The sequence below is a fragment of the Staurois parvus genome, unplaced genomic scaffold (genome assembly GCF_062004578.1).
Source record: "Staurois parvus isolate SC_StPar_1 unplaced genomic scaffold, SC_StPar_1.0 ptg000147l, whole genome shotgun sequence".
NCBI classification, from domain to species: domain Eukaryota; kingdom Metazoa; phylum Chordata; class Amphibia; order Anura; family Ranidae; genus Staurois; species Staurois parvus.
The window spans coordinates 1,845,174-1,860,240 of NW_028317943.1; the positions used below are offsets into that span (position 1 = coordinate 1,845,174).

Genomic DNA, 15,067 nt, shown 5'->3' on the forward strand with positions numbered 1-15,067 from the left:
ATACCTATACTGTCAGAAATATGAAGCCTGCCATTGCTGAACTCCGTTTTGATAGTATTAGTTAAATGGCTACAATACTGATCATTTTGATTAATGCTATGAGACATTGAACAAGTTTATACCTTGTTCTAGGCCAATTCCGCTGAAACGATTGAAGCCAGAAGATCAGAATGACATCCAGGGAACTAGGAATTTTACAAGGTGCTCAGCAATGACAGCCTTCATTTTTCCTTCAGACAGGAGAATGAAGATATGAAAGATCTGGACAAATGTCCCAACCTTTAGTGAAAGAGAGAAGAAATTGAGCAGGTTTATTAGTAGGTGAAAGTGTCAGAATTGATATTTCCCACACAAGTGAAATATCAGCTTCAGCCTTTTATAAATATGTTTCTTAAAGTAAAATTAAAGGTAAAACACTATCACATCTTATATGCTGCCTACCTATTGCCCTGTATTCATTTCATACATTATCATTGTGGTTATGTGACCAAAAGATTCCAGCAAACATCTCTCTCTGCATGGCTGACAATGTTCATCAATCCGTTGGCATCCATAGATCATGGTCAACAAACAGTTAACTCTCATCAGTTGAAAATATAAGCAATAAATATGGAGCAATGGAAAAACATCACTTAAAATATGTTAACGTTTTGCCTTTCCTTCTATCTTAGTATATTTGGAATAAGTACAAATTTTGTGGGATGCATTCTAATAAAGAAGAAAATATACATAATTCATAGCATGATCAATTGACAAATACTCACCTATTAAGTATTACTTTGATAGTCACTGTGAACTCTATTCATTTAGTGAGTGAAAGCTTTACTCTGAAATCTTTCATTTAACACTTTAATTAAATTACTTTTCCTAATCTTACATTAAGACCTTTAGAAGGAGCATAATTTATATCCAAAGGTTTCCCTGGAGCAACTTTGATAAATCAAAGTTTTAAATGTACGATATTATTATCGGCAAAAAGTGACCACTCAGTGATTGAATATTCTCCAGTCTGATTTAAGTTGATGCTCATTGAAGGTCATTACAATTATTGCTGAGTGGGTGTGAATTAACACTGAGGTCAGTAATTAGCTTACATAGTTTACATGCTAATCAACTGGTAATGCTTATGGATGGATTTAAAAAGACAGTCAAAGGTATCTCAGGTCTGGATAATGGGTATTTTTGTGAATATTTTTCAATTTCTTGTATAATTAAATGAAAAGGTTTAAATTAACTTCTAATTCCCCGTTTGTTTATTCTTCAGTTTTTTTTATAATACATTTAGATAATTCCTGTTCTGCTTTATGTCTCTAGTAAAGACAAATGTACCATATTTTACTTGTCATAATAGGTCCATGGAAACTGCAAAAATTATTTTGACAAGCTACACCAAATCAGAATTTTTGCAACTTTACATACAATGTCTGAGATTCTGGTTTTTGTGTTAATAACATTTTCTGTATAATATGAAATCTTCAATTTCATTGAGTTTCCCCAGCCTGCATATTGTGTTGAGCATACATTATGAACAATTTGCCACAGCAGAGCATCTGCATACAAACAAGAAATGTGATAGACATTAAAGATTGGTGTATCATATACAGTTTGTTATGAATTCCTAAAAATAAGTAGAATAGAAAAAATTACAAATGCTCATGGTAATAACAATCCTAGTAGTATTAAAGTATCTTAATAGATTCACAATTACCAACAACAAAAGAGAAAAACAGATATTCTTATATCGGCCCATTTATGTAGTAGAGGCTGTGATGTTAGTGAGATTTGATGAATTCTAAATTATGTGGAGAGAATAGGGGAAGTATTACTGGGCCTTCCTCATTTCTCCCAGAATCCACAAGTCGGCAACAAAAGCAGTCATATTTAGATCTCATGTCTGTCCTAGGTAACCAGAGATGGTCATTCATTTGACAAACCAGAGTCAGTTTACAGTGATATTAAAGTCTTGTTTAAAAAAATAAATAAACAAATAAAATGTTATACTTACCTGCTCTGTACAGTGGTTTTGCAGAGAGCAGCTTTGATCCTCCTCTTCACGGACCCCCTGTTGGTGCTTCTGGCCCTTCCCTCCTGCTGAGTACTTGCTCTGGGGGCACTCAAGCAGGCCCGGATATCCATTCACACACATACCAGTGAACTTGCTCCACCCCCTCCCTCTCCTGGTTGGCTCACTGGTTGTGATTGACAGCAGTTGGAGCCAATGGCTCCTGCTGTTGCCTCAGCTAATCAGGAGTGAGAGTCTCCAGAGAGCCAAAGGTCTTGTGGACATTCCTGGATCGAGAGGGGGCTCAGGAAAGTGTTAGGGGGGTGTGGGGGTTGGTGGTTGCTGCACACAGAAGGTTTTTTACCTTCATGCATAAAATGCATGAAGGTAAAAAATCTTGAGTCTTTAGAAACACTTTAAGACACATTCCACAGACAGCAATCAATGTCAAAAGAAATGCAGAAGCATCATAAACCTTACTTAGCAGGGTCCTCCAAGTACCATTGATAAGACCCTGGTGTAAATGGTCAAGTCATAAGCAGTCTAGAGAATTGTTTCAGGATACACATCTCTCAGACTGGGGGTAGTTACCTATATTAACCTAGAGGTGAACATTCATGTATCTCAAGCTCTTAACTTGAATTCATATTCCATAACCTCTATGGTAGTGGTGTTACCTTTCTAAAAAGTGGCTACACTAATGTTTAAAAAGATAGAAATCAGTCAGACACCAAGTATGCCAAATTTACAAGGTCCAAAATGCATATAAGACATATTACACCTCCAAGGAGAAATATATCTTATCAAATCTCTATTGTTTTTAGTACCTAACAAATTGTAATTTCATTCTGATACTAAATATTATAATGGTTTATGGATTGTGAAACTTTGTCATATGGAAATATAGATGTGTCTAGGATAGTTGGGTGCAGGTCTACTGGGCATACAAATAAACTATAGCTCAGATACACCACAATTCTCAGCCTGCAACTTCCTCTCCATGGTCTAGAAAAGGATGATGTAATTAATTTTGTCTTTTGTGTTTATTTACCATTGACATGTTTAAAGGGGGCTTCCATATTCTGTAAAGCCCCTGCCCACAGACCCCCATAACCACTGGGCCAGAGTTGTGGGGAAGAGGCTCTTGTCTTCATCAACATGGGAACAAGATGATTTGCCAGAGGGTCTGTCATCTGAGAACTGGGATTCCCAATGGACTGATGAATGTAAACAAACTGTGTGAGTTTTCCCCCTCCCCAAAAAATAATACCAGGCCTTTTAGGTCTGTATGGATTTTAATGGAAACCTATGTACAAACTAAAAAACGTACTGGGTTCTCCCCCAAATCCCATACCAGACCTTTAAATATGATGTGAATGTTAAGAGAGGACCCCATAAAAAAAGAAAACAAAGCATGAGATCTCCCAAAATTTATACAATATCCTTATCTGAGAATGTGCTGGGCTGGAATGAGTCACTGGTTGTTAGAACATCGGTGGGTCCTAGCTACCAAACAACCAGGAGGAAGCTGTCACATTTAACAGTGGTAATAATGCCATTGCTAAATATTTTCCTTTACACTACAGCTAGAGGTTCATTTAGCCAAGCACCTATTTGTGTAGCTGTTCGTACAAGACTCTCAATAGACCTCGTATTTGCCCTGCTGGTTGAATGTTCCATAGAATTAGGCTAATTTCCCTAAAGGTTGAGCATTAACTCATGATCAAATGTTCTTCTAACCGTTTTTTTCCTTTCAGAACCAAAGGTTAGGGAAGGTTACATTAGTAAACAATATGGTAGTGTGACAAGAGCACCCCTACCTGAAAACAGAAGGTTACTAAATGATCCACGCGGAGTAATATGAATTCAAAAAATTCAGACAATACTTTATTTGATCACATAGATCATAAGGAGGTTAAACATGAGCACGGTGAACATGTCAAACAAATAAAATCATGTTAAAAAGCACTAGGCGTCTTCATTATAGGGTCATTTTAGCAAGTAGAGCACCATATATGGCAATATAGGGTAATGGTGAGGTAATTCTCCTAGATTTCCATGAATTTCCAGCTTATATTAGAGTGAGCCATGTATACAGCAGATATATTCCCAATATACGTCAGGAACCTCCTGGTATGTGAAAGCTGGAACACAAAAAATACACAATGTATGTATGAGAATATAGGAGCTAAATCGCATCCAGGCCTCACCAAGCCTCCCTCTACAGCAATAAATGGACACTTCAATTACCTTCTCAGTTGTAAGACTGTCATACCCGCTTCTCAAATATAGGGACTTCCTGGGTAGCCACCCCAAGTGAAACAAAGTCCACAGTACCAAATGATTCTGGGGATATATATAAAAATAAATATAAATGTATAGATCACAGGCATCAAGTAAACCCTGAAAACAAGGAACACAATATGGGTATATTACCATCAATGAAGATCAAGAAGACTCCCGTCGACTTGAAATAAGATCAGGTCCTTGATGCTTGTTCAGAGGTGCATATGGGGGTGGGAAGCCAGGTAGTCACAGTACGTAGATTCCAAACACATATAATATGTATGTAGCAGGCCGTGAGAACCTGAGTCTATATACCCAATAAAGGGTTTCCAAAAATTACTCAATCTGAGAAAATTGAAGCGGTTTCATTAGGATATGGCTATGTCACAGCATACAATGCCTGAATAGGATAGCGTGTATATATGTATATATATGTTATCCTCTGAAGAGGATTTCAAAACATTCCCCATGTATACAGGGTAAATTAGGCCCATATGAGATGCCTTCTTAACTCCATATATGCTCTATAAATCTAGACAGCTGTAAGCTTAAATAACTTGCCACCGGTGGAAGATATATTCCCCTAGGGGATTGCCGTTTGCGAACCGCTGTAATAGTAGCCTTATGGTAGTTTTTCAGAGGGCCTCGTGCCTTCCTAGCAAGGAGCTGTGACACCGCCGTTCCTTCCCACCTCATGGGCGCCGCACCCTATGAAGACGCTGAGCGTAGTGACGTCAATACGTTGACGCGTTTCGTCCGCCAATCACCGCAGACTTCGTCAGAACTGGGAGGGGACTTCAGTCCTTTGCCTTATATGGTGCACTAATTGCATACCAAAGAGTCTCCACCTCGCCATCTTGTGTTGAAAGAGTATCACTACATTTGAAATATCCAAAGTGAATTAAAACACAAATATTAAATTTAAATTGACTGCTGGCAATAAAAAGGAGAGACCATATTACTGTAAATCAGATCATCTTTAAAGAGGATAATGGAGAAGAATTATTATTATAGTAATTATCATTCAAATAGGGAGACATCAAGACAGGGTTCAACTTCCTAATTTTAATATTAATCTAGTTATTATAGGAGTTTAATATATAATGGGAATAGGAAGAATCACATAGTTAGATTCATACTTTGTCCAGATAGATCCATATTTCATTCCCATATATAGTTCCCCAGTACAGGTTATAACTCAAGATATATTAAAGGTTCCAAAAAATTCAATTCAAAAAAACCCCAAAATTGAGTTCTGTGTTTAGTCCATATGGGACAAGTGCACCCAGGGTATAGATCCAGAACTTTTCTTTTTGTAGGAGGACTTTATCAAAGTCCCCCCGACGAGCTGAAATATTCAGCAGGAAAATCCCTTTCACTTTCAAACCTTCTGTTTTACCCCCATGTACTTCTTTAAAGTGTTGTGCCAGTGGGTTCTCTTTCTCTCCCTTTCTTACATTCCTATTTTCGTTTCTGATATCTCTCAGATGTTCACCGATCCTAGTCCTGAGGTTCCTTTTCGTTTTTCCTATATACATCTTCTTGCATGGACATTCTATCATGTATATTATTCTGCTGCTGGAGCAATTAATAAAGCTTCGTATCTGGAATGCCTTAGATTTATCATTGTTAAAGAACTGATTAGACTTATGTACAAATGGACAAATTTGGCAGTGGCCACATGGGAACATACCACATAGGCCGGTCCTCCTAGTTAACCAATTTCTTTGTGGTGCCCTCTGAAACTCTGAATGTACTAGTATATCATTTAAGTTCCGAGCTCTTTTTGCTACCATTTGGGGGCTCTCCCCTACCACTCTTGCTATCTGTGGATTTTGAGTTAGTAAGTACCAATGAGAGTCCAGGGCCTTCTTGACTTCACCCCATTGTTGTCCAAATTTAGTTATGAATCTTACCGGTTGATTTACCGAATTCGCCCCTGCCTTTGATTTTGATTTATTTATAAGCTCCTCTCTTGTTCTACCGAGGGCTCTTCTTTTTGCTCTTCTTAGGGTTCTATGTGAGTAACCTCTTTCTCTAAACCTCTTGTAGAGCTCAATAGATTCATTTCTATATTCAGCTTCTTCTGTACAGTTCCTTTTTATTCTCTGAAACTGACCAATGGGTATTCCCTGTTTTAAACTCCTTGGATGATAGCTATTAGCATGTAAAAGTGTATTGGCCGCTGTTTCCTTTCTAAACGTTTTAGTGACTAATTTATTTCCGTAGATAGAGATTGATAGATCCAAAAATGTTATTACCTCTCTATCTGCTGTGTAAGTGAGTTTGATATTCCTATCATTCTCATTTAGGAATTCCATAAATTTTTTTAGGTCATCTATACCTCCATCCCAAACCATCAGGACATCATCAATGTATCACAACCATTTTATTGCATGTTGCTTATAGGGAGTGGAGGGATATACCAACTCCTCTTCCCACAGCCCTAGATGTAAGCATGCAAATGCCGGGGCCCAGGGTGCTCCCATGGAGGTGCCACATATTTGCTGATAGAAGGAACCCAGAAACTGAAAACAGTTATGGGTCAGCATAAATTCCAACAAGTCCGATATAAATTCATTTTGAGCCTCCATTTCAGGGAAATATGTCTCCAAAAAGTGGTCCACAGCTCTCCGTCCCCAGATGTGTGGAATAGAGGTATATAATGATTCCACATCAATGCCCACCAGAAGTGCATCCTTAGGTACTTTTACATTTAGAATCTTTTTCAGTACATCTCCCGTATCCCTCACATAGGATCTGAGTTCCAAGACCAGATCCTTAATTAAATCATCTACAAATTTACCTATTGGTTCCAACGGACCTCCGATAGCCGATACTATAGGACGTCCCGGTGGTTGAGTAGGATTTTTATGTATTTTTGGAATTACATAAAAGGTGGGGATGTTATAAGCATCAACTGTCAACATGTCACATTCCTGTTTAGTTAGTAAGTTTGCTTCACGTGCAAGTTCCACTTTTTTATTTAGGGCAACCACAAGTTTGGGGAAAGGATTGTTCTGTAGTTTACGATATGTATCCGGGCTCTTCAGCTGTCTAAGTACCTCCTTTTCATATTCCACACTCTCTAGTAATACTACATTTCCCCCTTTGTCACTTTTTTTAATCACAATGTTTTTAGCATTCTTAAGTTCCCTAAGGGCTGTTCTTTCACCCCTAGTAAGATTATCGGTGTTCCTCATTGTCCAGTCTATCTTTCCAAGATCATTATGTACTAGATCTAGAAAAGTATTTAGCCATTTATTTTCCCTAATATTAGGCATTCTTTTAGATGGAGTTTTAAGTCTAGTGTGTCTTTTCCACTTATTTGAGACATCCACCTCCCCGGTCTCACCACTTATGGGAGTCTCCTCAAGAAGACTAATAAGATCACTTAGTGCCTGTTGTTCCATCTCTGAGTTAAGGTCACAGGGATTTAGTTCTTCTCTAGGTAGATATGGAATTCTTAAAAGGATCTTTCTCAGGAAAAGATTTAGATCTTTATAGACCTCAAACAGGTCCATTTTATCCGTAGGAGAAAAGGTCAAGCCTTTCCGTAGTAAATCATAATGTCTTTTTTTCAACGCAAAATTGGAAAGATTTATTACCTTAAGATCATTGGTTCCCTCCTCTAGGTTAGTCTTTACCTCTTGTGGCTTCTGGTTCGATTTTGATTGGGTGGTTTTAGGACAGCTATGATACTTCTTTCTTCCTTTGTCCCATTTATTTGTTTGTTTGTCTGTTTTAGTATCCCCTGATTCTCGCCAGCCGTTTTTTCCTCTAAAAAACTGACAGATCTCTTATTACTTTCATCATCATCTTCGCTCATTGACGAATATCGTCTATTATTCCTAGAGAAATGTTTTTTGCGTTTTGATCGACTCCTTCCTCTGCTATTTGTTAGATCAAATATCTCGCCTTTCTCCCAGTCCTCTAGATCTCTTCTAAATTTTTGTTGTTTTGTAAATTTCAGATTTTTTTGTATTTTTTCTATCTCTTTTCTAAGGAAGTCATTATGTTTATCAGACTCAGGATCGTTCTTCAGGGGATCAAGTGATTTTGCACTCTCATTAATTTCATTAGAGAGTTCATTCAATTGAACCTTCTCTTCTTCCACAATTAGTCGCATGATCTCTATGCCATGCTTTATACAGGCCTCTTTCCACCTTTCCAGAAATCTGGGGGTGTGAAGATGTTCAGCTGGAATTACTCTTTCCCTTAATCCCCTAGGAACAATTCCTCTCTCTATATACGATTCAAGGGATGTAATATCCCACTTTCTATTCAAATATTTGGTAGTAAGCTTCTTATGTAGTTTAAACCTAGTCTTGATGTCTCCCTCATTTCCCTCTACCTGAGGGTCTAAATTCTTTGTGAATGCAGATCTAATTTCAGCATCCATCTCCTCATTGATCTGATAGGCCATTTCCCCCCCTAATATTCTCCCTTCCCTCGAAAGGGAGGGGAATACAACCTATCTTATGGATTTAGTCAAAGAATATTAATTATCCAGCAGTCAATGTACACCGTGCATATGTTTAAGTAAAATCAAAACCTCCAAGGTGGCAGAACAGGTTATAAGAACCTTTAAGAGAGTATGTCACAAAAATGGAGCAGAAACAAGCCACCTAAAATGACACGAATAGCTGGTGTCATTATCATATCTCCGACTCACTTGTATAAGTGTGGATCCATAAACCCGGAAAATGCATACTAAACAATATGGTAGTGTGACAAGAGCACCCCTACCTGAAAACAGAAGGTTACTAAATGATCCACGCGGAGTAATATGAATTCAAAAAATTCAGACAATACTTTAATTGATCACATAGATCATAAGGAGGTTAAACATGAGCACGGTGAACATGTCAAACAAATAAAATCATGTTAAAAAGCACTAGGCGTCTTCATTATAGGGTCATTTTAGCAAGTAGAGCACCATATATGGGAATATAGGGTAATGGTGAGGTAATTCTCCTAGATTTCCATGAATTTCCAGCTTATATTAGAGTGAGCCATGTATACAGCAGATATATTCCCAATATACGTCAGGAACCTCCTGGTATGTGAAAGCTGGAACACAAAAAATATACAATGTATGTATGAGAATATAGGAGCTAAATCGCATCCAGGCCTCACCAAGCCTCCCTCTACAGCAATAAGTGGACACTTCAATTACCTTCTCAGTTGTAAGACTGTCATACCCGCTTCTCAAATATAGGGACTTCCTGGGTAGCCACCCCAAGTGAAACAAAGTCCACAGTACCAAATGATTCTGGGGATATATATAAAAATAAATATAAATGTATAGATCACAGGCATCAAGTAAACCCTGAAAACAAGGAACACAATATGGGTATATTACCATCAATGAAGATCAAGAAGACTCCCGTCGACTTGAAATAAGATCAGGTCCTTGATGCTTGTTCAGAGGTGCATATGGGGGTGGGAAGCCAGGTAGTCACAGTACGTAGATTCCAAACACATATAATATGTATGTAGCAGGCCGTGAGAACCTGAGTCTATATACCCAATAAAGGGTTTCCAAAAATTACTCAATCTGAGAAAATTGAAGCGGTTTCATTAGGATATGGCTATGTCACAGCATACAATGCCTGAATAGGATAGCGTGTATATATGTATATATATGTTATCCTCTGAAGAGGATTTCAAAACATTCCCCATGTATACAGGGTAAATTAGGCCCATATGAGATGCCTTCTTAACTCCATATATGCTCTATAAATCTAGACAGCTGTAAGCTTAAATAACTTGCCACCGGTGGAAGATATATTCCCCTAGGGGATTGCCGTTTGCGAACCGCTGTAATAGTAGCCTTATGGTAGTTTTTCAGAGGGCCTCGTGCCTTCCTAGCAAGGAGCTGTGACACCGCCGTTCCTTCCCACCTCATGGGCGCCGCACCCTATGAAGACGCCGAGCGTAGTGACGTCAATACGTTGACGCGTTTCGTCCGCCAATCACCGCAGACTTCGTCAGAACTGGGAGGGGACTTCAGTCCTTTGCCTTATATGGTGCACTAATTGCATACTAAAGAGTCTCCACCTCGCCATCTTGTGTTGAAAGAGTATCACTACATTTGAAATATCCAAAGTGAATTAAAACACAAATATTAAATTTAAATTGACTGCTGGCAATAAAAAGGAGAGACCATATTACTGTAAATCAGATCATCTTTAAAGAGGATAATGGAGAAGAATTATTATTATAGTAATTATCATTCAAATAGGGAGACATCAAGACAGGGTTCAACTTCCTAATTTTAATATTAATCTAGTTATTATAGGAGTTTAATATATAATGGGAATAGGAAGAATCACATAGTTAGATTCATACTTTGTCCAGATAGATCCATATTTCATTCCCATATATAGTTCCCCAGTACAGGTTATAACTCAAGATATATTAAAGGTTCCAAAAAATTCAATTCAAAAAAACCCCAAAATTGAGTTCTGTGTTTAGTCCATATGGGACAAGTGCACCCAGGGTATAGATCCAGAACTATAGATCCAAAACTCGTATTTGCCCTGCTGGTTGAATGTTCCATAGAATTAGGCTAATTTCCCTAACGGTTGAGCATTAACTCATGATCAAATGTTCTTCTAACCGTTTTTTTCCTTTCAGAACCAAAGGTTAGGGAAGGTTACATTAGTCCAGTGAAAGGCAACAAAGAAATGATTACACACCTATTACAAACATTATGTGTATTAATCATTGTTCTTGCATGAATGTTAAGACATTCGTAGGCAATTTAAAAAAAAAATAGACCCCTTATCCTGTGATAACTATACATATGTATATCTCAATAAATATCTGTATTTCATTATTGGTTGAGTGTGATTGCTTCTATGGTATGTGGACATTTCTAAAGGACTCTGGATTTAAGGTGAATGTTGTGCCTCTCTCTCTGTGTTATCTCTTTGTTTATTACTTTGTTAGACACTTCTAAACTCTGACCTCTACCTTTATAGCCTATTGCCTAGTACACATGATGAGAAAATCGGCCAAAAAATACCGCTTTCAGAGCAATTGTACGATAATATGATTTTTAGTACACAGAGCCGATCACGACAGTTCATGCAAAGTTATCCGAAAGGACAAGCACGAACATTTTTCTTTTAAAATAACAGAACGAATACTTTTTGTTTAATCCATACAGTAATATATTTAGTGAGCAAGACCATACATGCTTTGAAACGAAAGAATACAATACATTACATCATTGCGGAAGTTGTATTCTGTCTTACGAGAATTTTCGTAACTCTAGTAACCTATTTGTTTTCGAGACTAGCATGCAAAAAAACAAAAAACGGACAATCATTCATTTGATATTCTCATTGTGTGTATAATAGTCTTTACCACTCAAGTCTGTCAAGAGATAAAAATGGTATTTTTAAAAATATTTACATTTCACTGTTTTTCCTTGTAACTCTGTATGTGGATTTTAGAACCATGTTCAGAATTGTATAGAACTTAAAGAAATGATAAAAAAGCTTGCATCTATATTACTTAATTTAGCCAATAAAGAGTATCGTATAAACTCAAAGTTCTGTATATATTCATCCTAGAGTTCAAAAAGTGTTTGCATAACTGTAATATTGCAAGTTTAATAAATATTTTTTCCAATAGTAATAACCTAGTGATTGACAGGCTGACTTCTTGTCTCTTTGGTGGTCATAAATTAAACTGCACAGATTTGTAAAAAGAAAAAAGTATTACATTTCAGAATATATTTTGTACATCTGAGAATACTAGAGTGCTTTCAGAAATACGAAGGGTATGTTCCATTTATGGCACTGACCCAAGAAGCGCAGATGTGCATTAGCAGAAATAACTAGCAGAAATCATTATCAATTAGTCCCCAATTACAACTTTGTGTTTTAGCTGCTTTGCTTGTGCAGTGCTTTGGAAAAGGCCCCACTTGCTGAAACTTCTATGTGGTTTCCAGAAAAACATGCATTTCATAGAGTTCAGTTCAGTAGTAATGCAAGTAAAATAACACACAAACATGCACCCTCAATCTACCTAAAATGTGACTTCACTGCAAGGTAACTGTCACTTTTATTTGCTGATTGAGCAGTTTGGTTTCCTGGTATCCTGGATCAGCATTGCGGATATTGTGAATTACTATGATGTCACCTCTTGCACCCAGCCTGGCAAATGGAGAGTCAGTAAAACGAACAAACACTGAATTAGCATCATTACCCCTGTCAAATATGTCCTGTTACATATAACTAGTATTTGAATTAATTTACTGCAAACAGAAAATCAAAAGGCACTGTTCATTCTTGTCTGAAAGCATAACCCTTGTTAGTTTTATATTTTCAACTGCTCACTGGTGTTTAGTTACTTAGCAATAGAAAGGCTTTACACATTATGTTAAATTGGATTTTATTATTATATGAATTTAATTACCTATATGTATAGTATATAAAACATTATTTATAAATGTACCTGCAGAGCAGCTGAGTGTTTCTAGGAAATGCATGGAAGGGTTCATGACAATACTTTACACAGGAAATTGATTTCAGTATATACTAATTTTTCAGTATGATGATAACTTAATCTATGATCATCATCAGAGGATATAATCAAATAAGTAGGGAGTTACAATTTTTCTTTGTTATAAGCTGACATTACACCAAAGGCACCAAAATTGGACTGATACAATGTCAACAGAAGATTGAAAAATGTATTTGAGTATTGTCTGTCTTATGGAGCATTTCTTCATTTTCCCCAACATGCCATTAATCATTGCTAACATAATCGTATCCCTCTTTTTCTTAGGTCTCCAAAGAACCCAGAACAGAAGATTATTAAACGAGTGATTGGTCTGGAAGGAGATATTGTAAAGTAAGTCTTAATCTAAAGATTGATTCTGCTATTCAAAAATGTGTCATATGTATTGCAGGCATGTTTATTATGTATAAGGTTTCATTAAATGTGGGCTTTCCTAATGTGAATTTGTCAAGGAACTTTCTGCAAAGTTTATTTTAGATTCCTATTTGCTTCTTGTTATGAGTATGATATTCCTAAAGACAATTTGTAATTTCCATGTAGGTTGGTTGGTGGACAAAGCCCAGCACAAACTTTTTTTAACGCTATTAGTTTGTCAAGATATTTGACTTTAAGTATTACTAAACTCTAAGTTTATATTTTTCTATCATTTTGTGAGCTGCTTGTGGCTAATGTATAATAGTTGAAAAAAACAATACCTGCCTATTTGATTGTAGAAATCTAGCACTGTTCCAACATGCTCCTCTTGGCAGCTTCTGGATTCTGCACCTGAATATGTGCATCCCTCTCTAGTGATGCCAATATCCCATAATACCTTGACCTTCCTGTGGACTCCAAACAGTAAGTTCTAGCACTCTTGTCAACTTGGAGGCCTCAAAGAGCACGCATCCTTTTTTCCACATTGACATCTACTTATGGAACATTGTCAACCTAGGAATAATCACAAAGTTAATAGACACAGATTGAAAAATGACCACATTTAGGAAGGGTAATCAATGATTTTTTTTTCTGTATGTTTACTCTCCAGCCACTGCTCCGATATATACTGTATTTACATATAGATGATATTTGCTTAATGCAAAAAATATTATCAATACGTATCCATGTTGTAAAATCCTTGTTTATATGTATATTGAACATATATGTACGCAATTTGCTGTCATTTGCTTTCTACATAGAGAGGCTCTGCTTCCTGTATTGCAGTGCTGCACAATACTTGTGACTTACTATGATACAAGTCTGTGGGTCTAATTACTAGTTACATGCGTGTATGACTGATATCTTACATCAACAGCTGTTAAGCAGGTGCAGAGATTCTAAGTAGAGTAACTGAGAGTGTCAGTGTCATCTAGTGGCTGACATATATGTCTATTTAATACATTAGCTATAATATGAAAAATCAACCATATCAAAATGTGAAAGGCACATCAAAAATGTGATTTCGAACAAAGTTGCAAAAAATAACTCAAAATCTCTGGGGATTATTATTGCCCTTTAAAATGTATTGATTCCTTTTAAAAACATGTTAATGCAATATGCTTAAAGTATACCTTTTAGTTTAAATTGCCACTCCTCTGGCCCTTGAACTAATATGGAGACAGCTAATTGTGCCTAGACATGCCTTCTCAAGTTACCCAACCCAAGAGCAGCGAATCCCAGGAACTCTGATATCAAAATGTTGACACTTCTTAGCAGCATTGAGATCTAGCAAAACAGATAATACACTGACCAACACTGGTCTATTGTGATTCTATTGAAAAAAACATGGATTTTTTTTTCTTTTTCATGCTTGTTCTTGCTTTGTATATCATAGTTTTTAATATGCAAAACACTTATAACTTTTGCCCACACTAAACTGCATGGATTTCTTCTTTTTTTCCTTTAGTCAAATTGTGTTTTCCTCAAATTATTTCAGTATTCAGTACTTTCTTTAGTAATCAGTTTTAGTAATCAATCACTTCTATCTCCATATTATGTATTGCTGGTGTCCTCCACTGTTGTTTTTGAATTCCCATATTGCTAGTGCGATAGTAAAAACTGACTCCCTACACTGTAGTCCAGTTTGACACTAATGATGGATGAAGTTAATGGGCAATGAAATCTAAATCAGCCATGAGCATATATAAACAAGTCTTGGTCACTGTGTGCTGTTTCCTACAAGACAATTAAAATATAAGTCTATATGCTTCTCACCAAATGTTTTCTAGATACATAGGGACATCCAAATCTGAAAATATACACTGT

The 15,067-nt window shown here is 36.7% G+C and overlaps 1 protein-coding gene and 1 long non-coding RNA gene across 4 annotated transcripts in view; one reads left to right on the forward strand and one right to left on the reverse strand.

The window, feature by feature from the left end:
* Nucleotides 1-15,067, forward strand: part of IMMP2L (inner mitochondrial membrane peptidase subunit 2) — a 1,307,031-nt gene that overhangs the window by 832,326 nt on the left and 459,638 nt on the right. For all 3 annotated transcript variants that reach the window (XM_089673957.1, XM_089673958.1, XM_089673959.1), the window contains exon 4: nt 13,094-13,159. In XM_089673957.1, the coding sequence (XP_089530083.1) occupies nt 13,094-13,159 (66 nt within the window). The remainder of the gene's footprint in view (nt 1-13,093; nt 13,160-15,067) is intronic.
* On the reverse strand, nt 3,868-4,684 carry LOC149464711 (uncharacterized). The gene is made up of 2 exons (XR_016312302.1): nt 4,253-4,684; nt 3,868-4,146 (listed from the first exon to the last, which is right to left on the reverse strand). It is a non-coding gene; the product is annotated as an uncharacterized LOC149464711 (long non-coding RNA).